Source organism: Corella eumyota, chromosome 3 (assembly GCF_963082875.1).
Source record: "Corella eumyota chromosome 3, kaCorEumy4.1, whole genome shotgun sequence".
NCBI classification, from domain to species: Eukaryota; Metazoa; Chordata; class Ascidiacea; order Phlebobranchia; family Corellidae; genus Corella; species Corella eumyota.
In genome coordinates, this window is record NC_137492.1 from 5,403,989 (window position 1) to 5,424,365 (window position 20,377).

At 29.8% G+C, this 20,377-nt stretch overlaps 2 protein-coding genes across 2 annotated transcripts; one reads left to right on the top strand and one right to left on the bottom strand.

Moving 5' to 3' along the window:
- The first annotated feature begins 4,785 nt into the window (after positions 1–4,785).
- LOC145746359 (ubiquitin carboxyl-terminal hydrolase 39-like) lies at positions 4,786–9,767 on the top strand. The gene is made up of 12 exons (XM_082564627.1): positions 4,786–5,133; positions 5,773–5,866; positions 6,211–6,348; positions 6,658–6,810; positions 7,133–7,236; positions 7,331–7,376; positions 7,481–7,634; positions 7,913–7,980; positions 8,097–8,285; positions 8,554–8,696; positions 8,936–9,071; positions 9,564–9,767. Exons 1-12 carry the CDS (start codon positions 4,967–4,969, stop codon positions 9,684–9,686), a joined length of 1,515 nt encoding a protein of 504 aa, XP_082420753.1. The 5' UTR covers positions 4,786–4,966; the 3' UTR covers positions 9,687–9,767.
- Positions 9,409–18,674, bottom strand: LOC145746358 (putative helicase mov-10-B.1). Its single transcript, XM_082564626.1, has 20 exons — positions 18,375–18,674; positions 18,076–18,159; positions 17,717–17,816; positions 17,189–17,348; positions 16,731–16,980; positions 16,196–16,333; positions 15,688–15,841; positions 15,015–15,172; positions 14,693–14,869; positions 14,213–14,399; positions 13,904–14,071; positions 13,283–13,386; positions 12,977–13,082; positions 12,787–12,874; positions 12,557–12,670; positions 11,968–12,176; positions 11,811–11,900; positions 11,474–11,683; positions 10,989–11,151; positions 9,409–10,780 (listed from the first exon to the last, which is right to left on the bottom strand). The coding sequence occupies exons 1-20, from the start codon at positions 18,644–18,646 to the stop codon at positions 10,653–10,655; spliced, it is 3,060 nt and encodes a 1,019-aa protein (XP_082420752.1). The 5' UTR covers positions 18,647–18,674; the 3' UTR covers positions 9,409–10,652.
- Positions 18,675–20,377: the final 1,703 nt, after the last annotated feature.

Sequence of the window (20,377 nt, forward strand, 5' to 3'; positions counted from 1 at the left end):
TAAACAAAAATCATAAAAAAGGACTTTTGTTACTGCACAATTATACTTAAAATTTATATAGTCAAATTGTATATAGATTTACGTGTATAGCGTATATTTACCATCTATTTAGAACGTTTGTTTTAATATAAAAATATATTTGCCGCTACCAGTTGTTTAATTTTTTTTTTTAACAGCATTTATCATTTGTTTATAATTCAATAGGCTTTAGCCGGCAATGTTTAAAACATAATGACTAATTATTGTTTACTGTCAACAAAAAATGACAATTAAACCCAATTCATGGTCTGTTATTAAAACTATTTTTGTTTTAAATGTTTTGCGACAATGACTTAATCTAAAACAAAAAGTTTATTGACAAAACAATACGCTTCCGTTGCCTTTTCTATAAAAAGTCAAATCAAGGTAACTTTGTTTTAGTTTATTTAATTTAAAGCTAGTTCTAAACATGAAGATATTACTTTTAACGTTGTTAGCTGTCTGTAAACTCGGTAGGTATCAGTCATTATAAAGTGTTAAAAACCGAATGCTACACCAGTAAATAAAAATCAGCAATTTTTAACAAATGTTTATTTTGCAGGCTGTGTGGATGGCCAGGTGGATAGCCAGGTGGATGCACTATACCTTCCAATAGGTAAGAATCCATTTTATACTTTACGTTTTGCTCTGAAATTTATTGATTTATAAACAAAACGACTTTCGTTATTCGGCAGCTGAGAATGAGTTAAGTCTCAACAAAAGAGTTATCAGAAGAAACTTAGCGCAAAATATATTTTAATCTAAAAAAGTGCATTTGGTTACTTTACATTTAAACTTGATTAATAACAAAATTTAATTTTTAGTTCTTTGTTAGAAGATAGCGCCGAAAAATTCTTATCTGATGAAGAAACTTACGCTTAAAATAGTTATTTGCATTTATGCTTTAAACTTCGTTTTTAAATATGTTTGGACACATTTAATATACTCTTTTCAAAAGATTTCAGTAATACAAGTTTAAAAAAAACAACAGTTGTAATGATAAAACCTATAATTACGTTATATTTTAACTAAGTCTTAACAAAAATGTTAAAGTCTGTTTATAAGATTTAAACAAAAATCATAAAAAAGGACTTTTGTTACTGCACAATTATACTTAAAATTTATATAGTCAAATTGTATATAGATTTACGTGTATAGCGTATATTTACCATCTATTTAGAACGTTTGTTTTAATATAAAAATATATTTGCCGCTACCAGTTGTTTAATTTTTTTTTTTAACAGCATTTATCATTTGTTTATAATTCAATAGGCTTTAGCCGGCAATGTTTAAAACATAATGACTAATTATTGTTTACTGTCAACAAAAAATGACAATTAAACCCAATTCATGGTCTGTTATTAAAACTATTTTTGTTTTAAATGTTTTGCGACAATGACTTAATCTAAAACAAAAAGTTTATTGACAAAACAATACGCTTCCGTTGCCTTTTCTATAAAAAGTCAAATCAAGGTAACTTTGTTTTAGTTTATTTAATTTAAAGCTAGTTCTAAACATGAAGATATTACTTTTAACGTTGTTAGCTGTCTGTAAACTCGGTAGGTATCAGTCATTATAAAGTGTTAAAAACCGAATGCTACACCAGTAAATAAAAATCAGCAATTTCTAACAAATGTTTATTTTGCAGGCTGTGTGGATGGCCAGGTGGATAGCCAGGTGGATGCACTATACCTTCCAATAGGTAAGAATCCATTTTATACTTTACGTTTTGCTCTGAAATTTATTGATTTATAAACAAAACGACTTTCGTTATTCGGCAGCTGAGAATGAGTTAAGTCTCAACAAAAGAGTTATCAGAAGAAACTTAACGCAATCCATTTCCATGACGTGCCCCTCCCCAACAAAAATATTCGTTGAGGATTTGGATGATAATAGAGACACCACTACACTGAAGTAATTTTTTAACATTTCGTTATAATGTCACTGAAGTAATTTTTTAACAAGGCGCATTTTGCAGTAAGCATTGTGTTTAAAAGACTTTAGCCTAGGCGTCTTAAATAAGAAAATGTTTTAATTAAAATATCACATCAGTTGTACTCCACCACATCTTAAGACCCGGGTTGCAGCAAGTTGCAACAACGCAGCCTCTTGTAGCCCTACCGTCGCTATTATAAGTCCAGATCCACACGATACATGTGTTCAAAATGACCCAATGCAAGTCTACAGTTGGGTTTTGACTTATTTTTGTGTATCGAGAGGTATATTAGTTTATTTCTATTTAAACTTACCCTGTTTAAAGTACCCTTGTCTTGTCACATAGCCTAAAAAAAATTACCAATTTGCAGTAACTTTGACGCACATATGGCCTCTCCAAAATCTGTATGCTGGTGCAACAGCAGAAGTAAGTATTTACGACAACACTCGGAACAAACTTTGTATGGTTCGTTTCTCCAAAGCACCCACCTTCTTTTATGTAAGTAATTTTTCAGCAATCAAACATGGTTTTTATTCACCGGTTTCAATAGTTGCCTTTTCAGTTTAAAACAGTGCCTTCTTCAGTAACATTGTAAAATTAATGTGCTCATTTAGGGGGAAGATTTTGATGCACTTAAGAGGCGCAATGCTACAACTTATTTAATTGGTTTAAATCAGCCTTGGCAGCGTCAGAGCGTTTCACATTTTATTTTAAACTGGGCATCAAACACGGCGATTAGCACAGGCCCTTCAAGTTGGTTTTATTGTGTTAACACAGTTCTGACAAGTAAGATTTAAATAACGTTCAAAAAGGTCCGATCAAATACTAAAATTCATGTCTAAAAGTTATTAGTTTTTTATAGCTTTTATGCGTATGTTTCCGTTTCACGCTGAAGACACCAACGACATAACGATTAAAGTTACCAGCAGAGAACTTACAACTGAAAATTTTCTATATATTGTATTTCCTATGCCGGTTGCAGCGTTTTCTGTAAGATAGGATTGGTCTTTAAAGTACATATTACCAACCACTATTTTTATTAATTTTTTTTTAAATTCTATTATATAACAGATCGAATCCCAAAATCATCTCGAGGACGAAAACGGAATGACAGACTTTAAAATAGGAAGCTTTTATGGAGCTGAAACAGAGGTAAACATAAAGTAAAAATGTGTTATTTTGGATTTAGGTAGTGGCGTCCAAACCTAAAAACCACCCGGATCCTAGGTTATTCACGAGCTATTGATGTAAAAAAAATTTAAATAAGAAATTTCAGGTAATAATCTTTCTAATTTTTTTAAAGGTTACTTTCCATTTTACATATGATCCACAAAATTTGTTCACCGTTTGGGATGTTGAATTCGGTGTTGGGGCCTAAAGCTATAATATATTGAAATATTGTGGAGTCGTTTAAAATGTTTGTCGGATAACAATATCATATAATCATGTAATACTTTTGTTTTTGTGGTTTTAATACACCCCTTTAATACACCTTTAAACTTGAATAAAAGACTTTCAACTTTTATTGAGAGATAAATAGTAAAACCGGCAGCATGGTGTAGTGGTCAGGAACCACCCCCACCATAAACAAGGTCCTGGGTTCGATCCCCAGTGATCTCATGCTGTAGCGCCCTTGAGTAAGGCGTTATAAACGGAACAAAATCCTGCTGAGCCAGCCTTAATCAGCAGCTTAATTATCGGGCACTTATAATCTATAATCTCCCAAACTGCCACAGGCAACTCGAGATTGGGTCGGGGTAACTGATGTTACCCTATTTTTAGGTCGTGCATTTGACCTTCTCACATTGGGGATAAAAATATACACAAAAAAATAAAATAAAACTCCAAATAAATCGAAAATTTTGATATTCTATGCAAAAATGATTATGTTAGGAATATCACAGATAAAAAAAATATCATAAAGCTACACCATAGGTACATGTGTAATGTCATTATTAACTTTATAATAGTTTTAATATAAAAAATAATAAGGGTAGTGTTAACTTACCAGGTGTAACAAAAATTTAAAAAACAACAAAAAGGAATAACAGTAAACTAAAAAGTTATTAAGTTTTGACCCTTACCTTTAAGTTAGTTTTTTTTACCAGATTCCTTCTCCATCTTCTTTCCAATATGTTTTTTGTGGGGGCATTCTAAGAAACGTCTTTTGTGTCATGTTTTTACTAATAATTATTTTAAACCTAAAATGTAAAAAAAATTTCATATAAAGAAAAATATCAAATTCTACAAATTAAATAACATCAACAGCATACATTGGTAAGTATTTAGTGCTTAAAAACCTTATGGAACTAGGGTATCAAACACAAGACCTCATCTATTTGCATCTTAGAAATGATAACCACTTTACCATGCCACTAGTCATATGCCTAAACGAGAAATTTGCGGTCTAAAATAAAATTTACAATAAATTAAGCAACAGGTAAAATATAAGTCCTAAAATTAACAATTAAGAAAATTATATTTACGATTTCGCTTTCAAAAATTTATGATTTTGCTTTCAAAATGCTTGCGAGAAAATGCTCACGGTCAGACGGTATTATAGTCTTATTCAACGGGCCTGTCTACCCGTGAAATCAAAAACTCTTAAAAGGTTCAGGTTTAAAAAATGTTTATGCATTAAAATGTTTACCAAAAAATTGTAATTAATATATTTTACTTACATTTCTAAATCGAAAAATTTCAAATTCTTCCCAGCAACGTATAAAAATTAAACACGTGAAGAGCGGTAAGAAAGGCGCCATCCGCTGATTTATCTTACAATTTAAAATATTAAAAGCATTTAAAGTTATCCTCACCGGTTTTACAAAATAAAAAGCATCAAATTTTTGTGTAGTACAAAAAACCTTCAATTGCTTCGTCTTAATCAACAAAACCTTGTGTGAACCAAAAGTAAAGTTATTGTATGTTTACAGAATTCCAGTCGTGGGACATATAAAAACGACAAGAAAAAAAGTATAGCGTTGTTCAATTAATAATATTCCACTAGTTTAAATGGAGAAGCGTAAAAATCCTGCAGAAAATAATGTTGTTGAACATGCTAATAAAAGACTAGCAGTTGAATTGGTCGGGGATTATTCCTCTGAAGATGAATATGTTTACAACAATGAACCGAAAGTAGACAGAAGCAGAAGCTGTCCTTATTTGGATACAATTAATAGGCAATACACTTTGTTATTTATTTTTTTATCTTGGATGTTAAAAAGCTGACTTCACAGTCTAAACATGAAGTAGTATTTGTTACCTTGTCCCAGTTTTAAGTTGATTTTGCATTTTGGAATATTATCCCAGCAGTTAAACCGATGGTTGTTTTTGGCTTTCTAGCACTGTACTTAAAGGGCAACAGCTTGGACGCAGTGAGGATCAAACCAAAGACTTTATGTATTGAATTCTGGTGTTCTTTTATCACTACACCAGACAGCTGGGATTAGTTAAAAATTCCAATTTTGTTTGGTAAAGCTAAGACAAGAAAAAGTACTATGTATATAAACCGGCAGCGAGGTGTAGTGGTAAGAACACTTGCTCCACCACACATGAGGTCGTGGGTTCAATCCCCACTGATCTCATGCTGTAGCGCTCTTGGTCAATTATAATCCCTTGGGAAATTATAATCTATAATATCCCAAACTGCCACAGGCAACTCGAGACTGGGTCGGAGTAACTGATGTTACTCTATGTTAAAGTCGCGCATTCGACTTTCCTACATCGAGGATAAAGATATACAAAAAAAAAATCTAATTGCTATAAATTATATTTTATTTATAATCTTGAACCATGTCTTATCAATTTTTTTGTTGTAGGAGCTTGTTGGATTTCGATTTTGAAAAACTTTGTTCAGTTTCCCTTTCACATCTTAATGTTTATGCTTGCTTAATATGTGGAAAATACTTTCAGGTAAATTCTGTGACTTTTTAAAGTTTTTTTTTCTTATTACGAAAAGCAGATCGTTTACAGAAGCACATAATAATAAAAACAAAGCTGTTATAGAGGGAGCTAAAGTAGATTTAAATGTTAATTATTTCCTGATGCTTTTAAAAGTATTTTCCTTATACATTGGCCGTGTTTTGTTACAACTTAATTTTGTTTTTTTTATGTGAAATTCAAAATGCCTGTGATTTTTTAACATTTTTTTACAATTTTGGAAAATGAAAAATTATGCAAATGATTGTTGGTGTTAATATTGGTATTGCTCAAAAATTGGGTTACAATAAATTTTATTCTCATTGTGTTTTTTACAGGGCCGAGGAATTAAGTCATTTGCCCATACCCACAGTGTGGAAGTGAATCATCATGTATTTCTTAATCTCTACACTCTAAAATTTTACTGTTTGCCTGATAATTATGAAATTATCGACTCTTCTCTGGATGACATTACTGTAAGTTTTAACTCATCGACAGTGTGGTATAGTAGTAAGAACACTTGCTACACCATCATTAGGTCATGGGTTCAACCCCACTGCTCTCATGCTGTAAATGGTATGAACTCTTGCTGAGCCAGCACTTAATCAAACTTGGTCAGAGTAACTGATGTTACTCCATGTTTAGGTCACGCATTCGACCTTCCCACATCGAGGATAAATTTACGTACAAAAAAAACTTATCTGCTAAATAATAATAAAATTAGAATAAAAATGTTTAAGCAACTAAAAATTTTGGACTTTTGTTTATCTTTGTGTTTGTTGCAGTATGTTCTTAATCCAAAGTTTACACAAACTCTAATCAAACAATTGCAATCGGAATCCAAACTTTCCCGAGCTTATGATGGAACCACTTATCTACCTGGCATAGTAGGTTTAAACAACATTAAGGAAAATGATTACTGCAATGTATTTCTGCAGGTAAATTATTTGTTTTTAAAAACTAAAAAGGATCACTTGTAATTTACGATTCTTAAATAAACTTTACTTTTGTCGAAATAATTTTTATTTAACTGTCTTTGCTAAATTTTTTATTTTTTTCATGTTCCTTGCCAATTTTTTTATACTTTACAGTTCTTGCCAAATGTGTCTAAATATTATACAGACCTTTAAGGTACTAGATTTATAACTGGCCTTTGCCTACAAGTGATCCTTTAATTTTAACTCACCTGTTAAATATCGAATTAATCAAACATCTCCTTGAAATTTTACATCATTTTTTTAACTTTCTCTTATTATTTAGGCATTATCACATGTTCCACCACTGCGGAATTACTTTTTGAGAGAAGAAAATTATTTACATTTGAAACGTCCGCCTGGTGATATTATGATTTTGTTATCACAAAGGTATTTATATATCAGTAGGAAACACTTAAATTGTAAAAATCAAAAATTACTTGCATGTATATAGATACTAAGTATTCTGTATTAATTGTTGCAGATTTGGAGAGTTGATTCGAAAGTTGTGGAACCCACAGAATTTCAAGGTAAAAAAACTCAAGATATAAGATAGTTTTTGCAAAAAATAAATTCCAGATAGTTTGTGCAAATCAAAAAATTTAACTTTGAAAAGTTTTTTTCATTTTTCTAGGCTCATGTTTCTCCTCACGAAATGTTACAAAGCATCGTATTGTGCTCGAGAAAACGATTTCAGATCACAAAACAGGGGGATCCCCTCGATTTGATGGCTTGGTTTCTCAACTCACTCCACACTGCCCTTAATGGAACCAAAAAAAGAAATAGCAGTATGTATTACTAAGCTCGATCTTATATGGAAACATTTTTTTGTGTTGTGTTTTACTTAACAACTATTGTGTCCTAATCTGTAACTAATATACTAGTCGATGTCCCGCCCCACAGTCATTGCAATTAATATTTGCCTGTTATAATTTATTTGTGACCACAAATGTCAGTTTTCTTTATTTTGTATGCCTGTAAGTTTGTGTATGCTTTATTAGGTTTAGATTATAGCTAGTTAATTTAATTATTAATTATACCAGTTTAACAGAGATTAATTATTAAGGTATAATAGCGAAGACATTCCAAGGAGACATGAAGGTTTATTCTCGGAAAATTCCTAACCCAGAATTGGTATAGCCAATTTGATAATATTCATAATAATCGTTTTTTATAGAAGTTGTATATATATATTAAATTAAAAACAATTTATTTGGTTAATTCTTTTTTTAAAATTTATACCATTAAAGAGTGATGACCAAAAAAACAAACTCCTAAAACTGGAGGAATATCAGGAAAAGATGACGAAAACTCCCTTTCTCTTTCTATCCCTCGATCTTCCCTCTGCTCCTCTCTACAAGGATGAACTGGAACATAATATTATCCCTCAAGTTCCCTTGGCAACGCTGCTCGCTAAATTTAACGGAATCACTGAAAAAGTGGGAAAGTTATTAAAAAAAATTGGATCACTTGTACTTTACAATTCTCAGAAAAACTTTTGTACCTTGCGGTTCTACCTAATTCTTTCTCGTATTTTGTAAACCAAATTCTCTTTAGTACTTTATGGCCCTAAGTTTTTTCCTGAGAACTATAAAGTACAAGTAATCCAAATGTTTTTTCATGTACTTTACACTTGATTAAAAAAAATTTTATTATTCTTTAAGAGTATTCTATTGAATTCTGTTAACAAAAAATAAATTGTTTAAGGAATACAAAGGAAAGAGAGATTCGACAATGAAAAGATTTGAGATCACTCGCTTACCCCCCTACCTGATTTTCTCCATTAAACGATTTACGAAAAATCTTTTCTTCACCGAAAAGAATCCAACCATTGTTAACTTCCCTGTCAAGTAAGTCAAATATACATTATTGTGCAGAATAACCCCCCTAAATAAGTATAACCCACTGATTTTATTAAAACAACAGACTCTTTTTTTAAAAAGTTATTTATTGTGCTGATGTTTTCCCATGAAAATAAATAATATATTGTGGGGCTGATTTTGAAGTAAGTATATTTTTTTGACTTTTTTATTTATTTAAAAAAAATTTGTGATTTTTGGAGGGTAATCAAGTAAAAATATAAATTTAGGAACCTGGACCTGGAAGAGTTGATTGCAGCAGATGCAAACGTGCCAAACACATGTTACGATTTGATCGCCAATATTGTGCACGAAGGAGATCCAAATGAGGGAAAAGGGTCTTACAGAGTCCATATATTACATCAGGCAAGTAACTGTTACCAACTGGTTCCTTTAATTTTTTTTATATGGCAGTGTGTTAATTGGGCTATTGGTTATGTACATGGCAATTCTAGGTGCAATTATTTTTGGTAGAGTACAGATATTTTGAGTTCATCTTATTCTTAAAAACAAGTTAGTTGGTTTTTGACATAAACATGAAAAACCAGCATTTTAATATTTATCTTTCATAAATATTTATGTTATAAACTTCTGCTGAGTTGAAAACCATCAAAAAGTTAATTCGCAGACAATTATGATTAATAATATCCCAAACTGCTAAAATAACTTTAGCCTGGATCGAGATTACAAATGTTATCGTGTATGTTCGGGCTGTCAAGTCAGCCTTTTAACATTAAGGATAAATAAATACATATAACAAAATTAAAAAAAAATAGTAATTTTTTAATGTAATAGAAATCTAAAGTATACACTAGCACGTGTAAGTTACATTTTTGTTACAATATATTATGAATTTAGGGTTCTAACCAATGGTATGAAATGCAAGATCTGCACGTTATCGACATTCTGCCACAAATGATAACACTCTCAGAAGCATACATTCAAATATGGGCTTTAAGAAAAGACGACAAAAAAAATTAAATCATTGAAGTGAATTTTTAAGCACTCTACAAACATTAGCTGCTTAATAATCATAATGTTTTACAAATAAATAAATATAAAAACTGATTTTTTTTGATTTTTTGGTTGTATGATACTTATTTTAAAAATCTACAAACTAACTAGTACCATTTCATAACATACATTATAGGTTGGATTTGGTACTTCAAATTTGACCTAATAATGCCTTTTTTATTTTTAACAATAGTTGCATTTTTATGGGGCCTACAGTTTTATTTTATGAAGAAAATTTAGAAAATGCACACCTATAGTCAACATAAGCACACAGCTAAATATCAAAATAAACACCTCGGGAAAGATTAAATTATAGATGTAAGCAAACTTGTAAAATGTAAATTAAACTAAATCTGGGCATATATATTTGCTAGTTAACTGCGGAAAAGCATTTTGTTACAGGCATGATTGAACACTATTCAATGCATAATTGACAAATATTGAATTTTGGAGAAAGGCATTGTAACACATATACTAACATTACAAATCTCATTGAAAAGTAATCAACACTACACTAAAATAATAAGTATGTACAAATCAAGTTGTAAAAATATAGAAAAATAAAGGATATATTACAAAATATCGAATAATAGCTTACAGTTTACATTTAAATTGAGATCCCTTTACATATTAGTTTAACTTGTAGTTTAAGGTATTCCAAATAATTACGATGTTATAAGTAGCAAGTATAAAATGCATAAGTTATTATGGTTTATTATTAGATATTAAGTAATTAAGGATAAATATATATTTCAAATAACTGTGATTCCATAATTTTAGTTAATGAAAAATTCCATAAATATTCAAGTTGTATTTGTTTAAAATTCTTAAGGATTTTAGACAACCCAAAAAATAACAAACCTTTTACTTGGAACTCTATTTTTTGTTTTAAATGACAAAGTATTATCTGTAAGTTTTACCTTGGTAAAAAAATTAATGTTCATTTCTCCAAGGAGGGTCAATGGATTGTTGCACTTCACTAATTTCCAATTGTTCCATTGCCTCTTCTATACCCAAAGCATTAGCTCTTCGCGTACACTCTTCAACAGGATCATCTTCATCTTAAAAAAACACAAAAAACAATCAAATGATTTTTATACAATATTCATAGGAAAAATTCTACACAGGAAAATATAAACAAAAATACCAAAATTAAATGGTATCTAGCACAAGTATTTACTTGTAGCTCTGACCCATGGCATTTAAAAAATAACCATTCAAGTCAAATATTTAGTTGAAATTTAAGTTACAAATAAAAACAAAACTAACCATCACTTGATGTGTCTGGAATATCGATTGAAATACCGGTATAACCTCCATTATCCTTTATGTGTTTAATAAATTGTTTCCAGTGGTAATCATGGCACAGAATATGGGGGTTGCCAATCACAATTAAAAGAGCTTTGGCACGTGTAACAGCAACATTAAATCTCTGCCAAAAAAATAAAGTTTTAAAAAACTTTTTTTTAAAAGGTACCGTGGAGATGTATAAAACACTGGGTAAAGTAATTTTAATAAATTACTTCTGTGAACACACACTTAAATTAAATGCATTTAAAAATGAGAAACATTGTTTAAAAGTATGTTTGTTACAGAAGATGGATTTTTAAAAGTTGTGTTTTTTCCTCTTTATTCATTTACTACACTAGTTTGCAATACTTGGTTTTAACATGTTTTTAAACATATATTGGCTATTTTGTGTTTTATAAGACAATTTTTTTTTTCAACAAAGAGAAATTTATACATTTGCTTACCTTATGGTTTCTTAAAAATCCCAGTTTGAATTTTTCGTCCTGTGGCAAATGTTCAGCTCTGCTTCTTACAGTGCTTATGATGATCACTTTTCGTTCTTGTCCTTGAAATTCTTCTACGCTGCCGACTTTTATTTGACGTATGTCAACATTTTGCAAAGCAAATGCATTTTTCTTTTTCATTTCTAACAACAACTGGCGAATTTTTTGAACCTAAACAAGAATATTTGTAATATATTTTCAGACGATTAACAATTTATTTTTAAATAAATAAGAAATTATATATATAACAAAGAAATAATATATATACCAACTAAATAAACTTATAAAAGTTATTTACCTGTTTTCTGTATGGTGCTATTATCCCTATTTCACTTGGTAGAATTTTATTTCTTTTTGTGTTCAGAAGTTTCAACAAATAGTCATAAACCTAAATAACAAAGTTTGTTAAAATACCTTTCTCTAATATAATTAATTCTTTAAAATCCTATACATACAAGTGATGCCTCGGCTGGGTTGAAATACGAAGGACTGTTTGCTTCTCTTTTATCTTCGCCCTCCACCCCATGGAAAATTAAGGGGAACTCATTTTCTATTGCACCAAGTGGCAGATGTTCCCAATCGCAATAAGCTTTGCAGGATATTGGATCAGCACACTCAATTAATTCGTTCTCGTAGAATAATTCATTTGGAACATCAAGTATAGCTAAAATTTTGTGGTAATGCAGAATTTTGATTTATATTTGTGAATTTTCTTTTAAAAAAATCAAGAACCATGTAGGGTTTCATAGGGTAAACTTAAAACTAAATAATAAAATGAAACAAGACATATTTGCATTGAAACCGCAATTCAATATTGTAAAAATAGGTTTTAGCAAAAGTGGGCTACCATAATAATAGATGTAGCTAGGTACATTAAAAAATTTTAAAGCAAAGCCCTCAACACAGCAGGAAAAAATTTAATGACAAAGGCTTTATTTTTACAACTTGCTGTACTTAAGATTGCTTTTAAATATTACAGTATTTCCAATCTCAAAAAAACTTAGATTTTTTGCAATTAAGATACAAAAATATAATTTTACTAACCTTTGTGGGATCTGTAGTTGTTAATTAACTTTGTAATAACTGAACTGTTGTAATAAAGCCGATGATCAGGCTTATAAACATCCAAATCCATTAAACGTTCAAGGTAAGACACAACTAAACAAATATATAAACAATTTTACAAAAAAAATAAAAAATTTTTAAAGAATCTAAGTTATTAGGCTATCACATTTTAATTTTATATATTTATTTAGTGCAAGTAGTAAATTTACCAAGGCCACAAGTTTGAGAGATTTTAGATCTCAAGATCGGGCCAAGTTGTTTTGGATCTCCCGCTAACACAACATTGCCAGTTTGGCTCTAAAAATTGTGATTTAATTTAAATTTACTTCATTCAAATATTTTGTACATTTTAAATACTTAAGATTTCAATATATGAAAAGAAATTAATTGAATGCAAACCAATAATCCTTCGATTGCAATCAAACATTCAGGTTCAACAGCATGTCCTGCTTCATCAATAAAAATGTAATCAAAATGATTTCGATCGAATTCGGCAGAGGCCAATCTGAATAAGAAGTTACCATAAAAGTTGTTTAAAGTTGTACAAAACACATGCTTTACATATTCTTATTTTTTTTAGCTACCAATAAAAACAACGTTTTTTCTCAACTGTTCGTTTGCACTTTAAAGTTTATATATAATTTAGTTTTATGGTTGTAGTGTAATTTACTATAAAATATCAATAAGTAATTTTTTATCCCCTACCTGCCAGCTGTTATAAGGGTTGTAGCAATAATATTGTACCCACACAGTTTGGATTTTGAAGGGTAATAGTAATCGCCGGTAAGTCTGTTATAATTTGCCACATCCTGGTTAAAAAAACGTAACAAATGATGTTTGTGTATCATATAAGTGTATCATTCTGTCCAATAAATACTTTTAAAGCAAATACATTAAGCACCGTTAGGGTTTAAAAATGCAACCACTCATGACAGACACAATATTACCCAAACCCACATCTTATTTTGTACACAAATATTAAATTGGTACATATTTTTAAAAATCTTGGCAGGCTAAAAAAGTGAAACAGATCTTAGTTAACTTGTTGTAATTTATTTAAACCTCAAACAAGAAAAATGCATGGATAGCTTTTTTAATATCTATATTCTAAGTGTGGGAAGGGTGACTTTATGGGTTACCTGCTGTTTATTATAGACTACCTAACTTAAAGGCGCTACAACATTGAAGCAATGAGGAATAAACCAAAAACCTTTATGTAGTAAAGCCAAGTGTTCTTAATTTAACATGGTGCCAATAGTATAAACAAATTTAAAAAGTGGTTAAATATGCCAATTTTTGAAAGAAATAAAAATTTATGGTATCTACCTTGTCTCTTATTTTTTCTGGACAGTCTCTGTAGTTGTGTGACATGGCATACATTCTAAAAATCTTTTTAGCATCCACATGATTAAGTAAGCGTTCTACTAACAAGTCACAAGCGCTATTTGATGGGGCACAAACCAGTATGTGATAGCCAGGGTTCAACTTTAAAACCTGTAAAAATTTTTAATTAAAAGATATCTTATTTAATATAAAAGGCTATATCTAAACACAATAAGTCTTTATTTAAACGTAACTTAATGGATAATGTTGTCAATTTTGCATTTATTTTCTATGTAAGTGTGTTTAATTGACCTGTTTAATCGATTCCACCATTGTGATGGTTTTTCCTGTGCCGGGAGGTCCATAAATAATATAAGGTGATGTGTTGTTGGATTTAAATACAATCGATTTAACAGGTGATGTGTTGTTGGATTTAAATACAATCGATTTAACAGCTTGAAGTTGTTGTTCATTTTTCTCAACATGGCGATCATAAATTCTGTAAAATTGTTTTATATTTATTTATCCTCGGTGTGAGGGAAATTAATGCACGGCTAAAACATAGAGTAGCATTTGTTTTCCTAACTCAGTTTATATTAACTTTGACAGTTTATTAATTTTGGCCCAATAATTAACATGACATTTCGTTTTAGCTAAGGCAAACCTCATGTAGTAAAACTAAATGTTTAAATTGATACAACACACTGCCAGTAAAAAAACTACCACTGGAACAAGGTCATATTTGGTTCAAATTAGCATAAACAAATTTTGTGCTAATGTAATTTTAAATACCTCAAAATTTGCTGTGGTAGCGTTATACTATCATATCTATGTGCTGTTGGGAATAATTTATTTCCCAATATATTCATGTTTAACTCAGTAATAGCCCTGTATTGTAGTTTTAATGGCAACCGGTTAAATGTAAAGGAAACATTAAACTTTTTTCCTGGTAGGTAAATTGCATGAAAGCTGTAATAAAAAATAATCTAATTATTAATTTTACAAAATATGTTATTTTCTAAGCAAGCTATTTTAAGTACCGTATCTAATTAAAAATTAGAACTATTTAAAATGGGTTTGTTTGAAAAAAATATATTTTAAAACACAATCTTACCTTCTATGAAAACTTAACTTAACATGCTCTAGCTCTACACCAGTTACTCTTCCTTCATACTTCAAATTGCCCTGCGGAAGATCACCAGCAGCTAAGGGCCGTAAAAATATACTGTCCCCCCTTAAAACTGAAGGTCTTTTTTCTGCCAGCCCCGGAACCTAAAATAATAAAAATTTTTATTTTTTCTTACTGTAAAAAGATTGACTTTCCTCCATTAACATAAGGCAAGTTACATTATCTATACAGCCTTAAAATATAGTTAGTTTTTTGCCTCTATTACAGCCCAGCCACTAACTACATTTGCTAGTTTTCAAGACAAAATAAATTTGTATATTTCCTACTCTTTAATCTTTGGATTGGTTTTTGATTAGCAGGATAAAGTATTATTCATATTACTTTTACTCAAATATACAACAACAAAAAAATGGGAATCAAATAAAGGACCACATGCGGTGATACCCACTTTTAACCAGTGTGTACGATTTAAACCTTGTGGTGTAATAATCTGATTCACAACACGTTTATGTAAAAAAAACTAAAGCTAAAGCACCGGCTTTTGACTAAAACGGTATTTTTTTAAATTCTTCAAAAACTAATATTAATAATTAACAAATGCTATAAAAAAATAAATAGTAAATAAAATTTTAGACATGTTAAACATTTGCAAATATACTTGTAATAGATAGTGGTTTCCTTGTTTTATTACAGTAATTCCTAATAAGTCATAATGTTGAATATCAATTTTTGCTTGCAATTCTTCACATTGTAGCAAAAGCAAAAATTTTTTGATATAGTTTTCCTTTGTTAATTCAGCCTCAATTAGCTCTCTGTAATAAAAAAAGGTTTTACATTCATTATTTTACTTTGTCTTCACAACATGGGATCATTTGTTTGATTTTCACTAGTTCTATGCACTATTGTATTTAAGTGAGGCGCTATAAACTGTAAACTGTATAAGCTCTTACTAAGCCAAAAATTTTTTGGGATTAATAATCAAGCAGTTAAAATCAAAAAGCATCCCAAACTGCCAAAGTTAACTTGATACTGGGTTAGGGTAACTAATATTATTCCAAATTAGGCAGTAAAATTGGTCTTTTCACATTAAAAATAAATATAAACAAATCATGCATTTTATTAATCGAAAAAATCTATAAATTTTTGATTTTAAATTATTTTTTTACTTCATCTCGTAATCTCCAGACTTTACAATATGTGTAGTGCCCCCCAATAAAATCCCCCTGCTGACAACACTGCCAACGCCGGATGGTACATTTGCTTTTGGCAGTGGTCTGCTCATCACTAAATCATTACCCTCCTTTCTGTAATATAAAATATAATAAATTTTAAAATTAACAATTTTTGCAAAAATATTGTATTTGCAATAACAATGTTATCCAATTTTGATTATCTTCCATATGACCCTAAGAGATAGGTTCTATATTATTTGGTAAAAAATGAAGTGCTGTTGTAACCTATTTCGATCCATTCGTAAATGTCATGCTCAAGGGTGAATAGCATTGGTTGTATTGGTGCAACTTAAACCTTAACAGGTTGGCTCATAATCTAATGTCATGTCCGGTATACCCAGATTAACAAACTGATTTCTGTTGTTTTTTAATTTTAATACCTACGTTTTTTTTCACACATAAATTTAACGATGGTTAAATTAAGGTACTATCTCATAGTACTTAGGAAATATTTTAAATTCTAACTCACACATCAATTTTGTCGCTGAAGACCACTTCTAAATTTTCTGTGTAATCCCTCTTGACCCGCACTCTCTTAAATGGAGCCACAGGCTGCAACATTTTGACGATGTCGTTTGATCGCACACATCTTAAATGACGCAGCACAATGAAATGTTGATTCGGATAAATTGGGTTTTGAAATCGAAAAAACACGTCACCGAAATACGAGCCTACTTGGTTTAAAACTTTGCACATGACGGTAATAGAATAAGTCGCTTCTATAAAAATTAATTTTAAGTCATAGTTTTGTGAATATAACTTAGCTTTTATAGGCTTTTTTTCATAAGAAACCTTATAATAAAACAACAACTTTGTATAAAAAAAATACATATTTGATTAAAAAAATTATAACTAGATAAAAAATAATAAAAATCCTTTTTTAATTAATTTTTGAAGTCTTGTCTAAATTTACAACAAGCAACTTACTTGATTTAATAATCACGGGTGTCGGCTTATGTGTTAATGTACATCCAAACTCATCTGAAAGAGCCATAGCTGGACTGTTTCTTAAAAACAAGCATGACTCCAATGTAAGATCGTAGGGACCCTTATTTTGTACAGCCATCGTATAATCTTCTTCAGTATCCTTGTTTAAACATAGAAAATATATAAAAAAATAAAATTAAGGTAAAAAAGTTATATTATTTTTGATCTTTTAAGCATATTGTCATTTAATTTAAATAATTTTTGTTTAATTTTTGTAAGTATGTACTATAAGTGGCTATATATACATATTCTACATGTTTATAATTAATATTAGGAAAATGATGCTGATGCATGAATGACTGATAAACATATGGCCTATATAACAATGGTATTAAAGTAACCAATATTTCTATTTCAGAAAATAATTAAATATAACAATACAGCAATGTCATTTCCTCTAAATTTAATGATATATTCTCTACAAAAGTGGGGTTACTATAAGATCGTGTATTTTAAAATAATATGTACCTCCATTTCACAAACATAACAACCAAATCCATTTTCATGTTCTATCGGATAACATGTAATCTCCAAGCCGTAAATATCACCCTTTTTTAATAATGTCTCTCTACATTTGAAACGAACAAAATAATGTTTCGTTAAAGGGAAGTTATTTAAATTTAAAGTTCAAAGTTCTAACAAAAAAGAAAAACTGTAAAAAGGTTTTATTTGATCTATAAAACAGGATTCATAATATAAAGCTGATATTTACTTTCTTTTAATAAATAAACGGGCTTTCTTTCACTTTAAAATATATGTCATATTCAGACCAAACTAATATAGTTAATAATATTTAAAATTAAATAAAAATCAAAGTTTAAACATACTTTGATGGAGTCTGTAAAAGTTCTTCTCGAATTGCAGTTTTTATATTAAAAACTTCCTCCGATAAATTTTCAAAATCTGGTTTACTAAAATAAAAAAATTTAAAGTATTATTATTTTTTTAACAATCAAATACAAATTAAGTTTTTGTTATTTTTTGTTAAAAGTATGTCAGGACAAAGTTATTGAACTGGTGAATACCACAGTTGTACACAATCACAATAACATTTTGTGTCTAACAAAAATGTTACAACTTTTTTTAAATTTCAATTTTCCTATCTTACACAGTTCAAAAAACTTACAAGACGCTTTTCCGGTAATCAGGAGTGCCTTTAAAAATTATATGTCCTGCATGGACCCTTAGTTGTTTAGGTGGGAACCTCGCCAGTTGAAACAAAACAGTACTAAACCCCGCTTTCATTCCAATATATGTTACCATAAATTTGTCAAACTCGGTCTTAAGCTGAGGTCTGGACCAAGTTCTAAGCATTTTTCTCTCCTCGAGGTAGTCAACAAAATGGTCTCCAACTGTACGAGCATGTTGCACTTTCCTTGTACCTCTACCTCTTGGCATTTTATTAGCACCCTAGTCGTTTTTAAAATTAAACTTCTAAATAAATATAAAAAAAAAATTTTGTATGGATAATATTAATATATAATTTTTTTTTTTAGTTTTTTCTTTTTAGTTTAATTAGTACTATTTATTAACTTAATTGATTTCCTAAATGCCTTGAAATAAGAATACAGAGTGGGTGGACTTTTAGATTTTAAATAGCATCGCCCAGCTGTTGTTTGTGTTATACTTAATATATAAAGTTTTATTTATTTAAACATCACATAATACTGATAAATTTGTCCTATATATTTGTAAACTATGTAGGTGGTACAAGTAATAACTTCCCTGTGTTTGTATACAGAAAAATACAACAACAAAAAAATCATATACAAAAATCTAATGCATATAATTTCTGAGTAATATATTACTAAATCATTTGCCTTGTGGTTAGAAAATTAAAATTCCAATAAATATATGTTTATCTTTATATATCATTGCAACACAAAACATAAAATTAATTACTGTTTAGCTTAAAACTTTAAGAAGCAATTTTTGTGCAACCTTAAATATATTTCCCATTATAATTATGGTTATACAATAGTAATGTTCTCAGGTCAATTTAATCAAAGACTTAATCAAAACTCTACATTATACAATATATAGACACATTCTTAATAAGTTGATGGCAAACCATGGGTAAAGTTGTCTTTGAGTTATTTAGCCTGATTACCTAGGACCACGCCAAGTTTAACTAACATTGGATAAAAAACCTAACTTATTTTTGTATACTGTCAGACTGTTGGCTGTGTAAGTAGTTTACAAAATAAGTTTCGTTACAACAAACTTAAAAAAAACAGACCGAAAAAAAAACAGATTCACACTTACAAAAGTATCAATATTTCGTGTTAAAATATACAAAGTCAAGTCTGCAAGTAGGTACACACAATAAAACTTTTCCCTTACAACAACTAAACCAACAGCAACGGATACTTAAACTAAAGAAAAGTTGTCCTAACAAATAATACTTTTTGCGCACTTTAGGGAAAACACCTGATGGGATATTTTTTTTTAATTTTTCGTGGTCCGTATTTATATCACCACCTTTCTGCCAGAGAGCTGGCAGAGAGTAGCAGAGAATTTTGCTTGGGCGGATAATTATAAAAAATAGTGATTCCAAATATTTTATAATCGTACAATACAAAAAATAACGGGGTAAAATAGCCCCTTTAAAGGGAACAAACTAAAACCAAACCTAATATAGAATAAGTTGGCAAGGTTCTTTACACTTTAAAATTAAAATTAAATTAAACAAAACATTGAAAAATTGTTAAAAGCAGGAGTAAACTTTTGTACTGAACTGAAATACGTGTTATTACTGACGTCACAAATCGGGGGTTTTGACAACTTACCTATCATGTCGCTCCAATTTATTTTTGATATTTTGTGGAGGACAACGTACCCAACCACGATATATCTTCAAAAAAGTGAACAAAATATTAGAAAGTGGTCAAATGCAGGTGTAAACTTTGTATTTTTGTAATATACGCTATATAAGTGACGTCACAAATCGGGGGTTTTGACAACTTACCTATCATGTCGCTCCAATTTATTTTTGATATTTTGTGGAGGACAACGTACCCAACCACGATATATCTTCAAAAAAGTGAACAAAATATTAGAAAATGGTCAAATGCAGGTGTAAACTTTGTATTTTCGTAATATACGCTATATAAGTGACGTCACAAATCG

Bases quoted from the DNA above. Each gene is read 5' to 3' on its own strand.
- LOC145746359 (XM_082564627.1), top strand. From the start codon at position 4,967: ATGGAGAAGCGTAAAAATCCTGCAGAAAATAATGTTGTTGAACATGCT. The intron at 7,377-7,480 runs GTAAAAAAACTC...TCATTTTTCTAG, and splicing joins GGAACCCACAGAATTTCAAG to GCTCATGTTTCTCCTCACGA. The intron at 8,697-8,935 runs GTAAGTCAAATA...ATATAAATTTAG, and splicing joins ATTGTTAACTTCCCTGTCAA to GAACCTGGACCTGGAAGAGT.
- LOC145746358 (XM_082564626.1), bottom strand. From the start codon at position 18,646: ATGCCAAGAGGTAGAGGTACAAGGAAAGTGCAACATGCTCGTACAGTT. The intron at 14,400-14,692 runs GTATTTAAAATT...ACAATTTTACAG, and splicing joins CTACCACAGCAAATTTTGAG to AATTTATGATCGCCATGTTG. The intron at 14,072-14,212 runs GTCAATTAAACA...AAATTTTTACAG, and splicing joins TGGTGGAATCGATTAAACAG to GTTTTAAAGTTGAACCCTGG.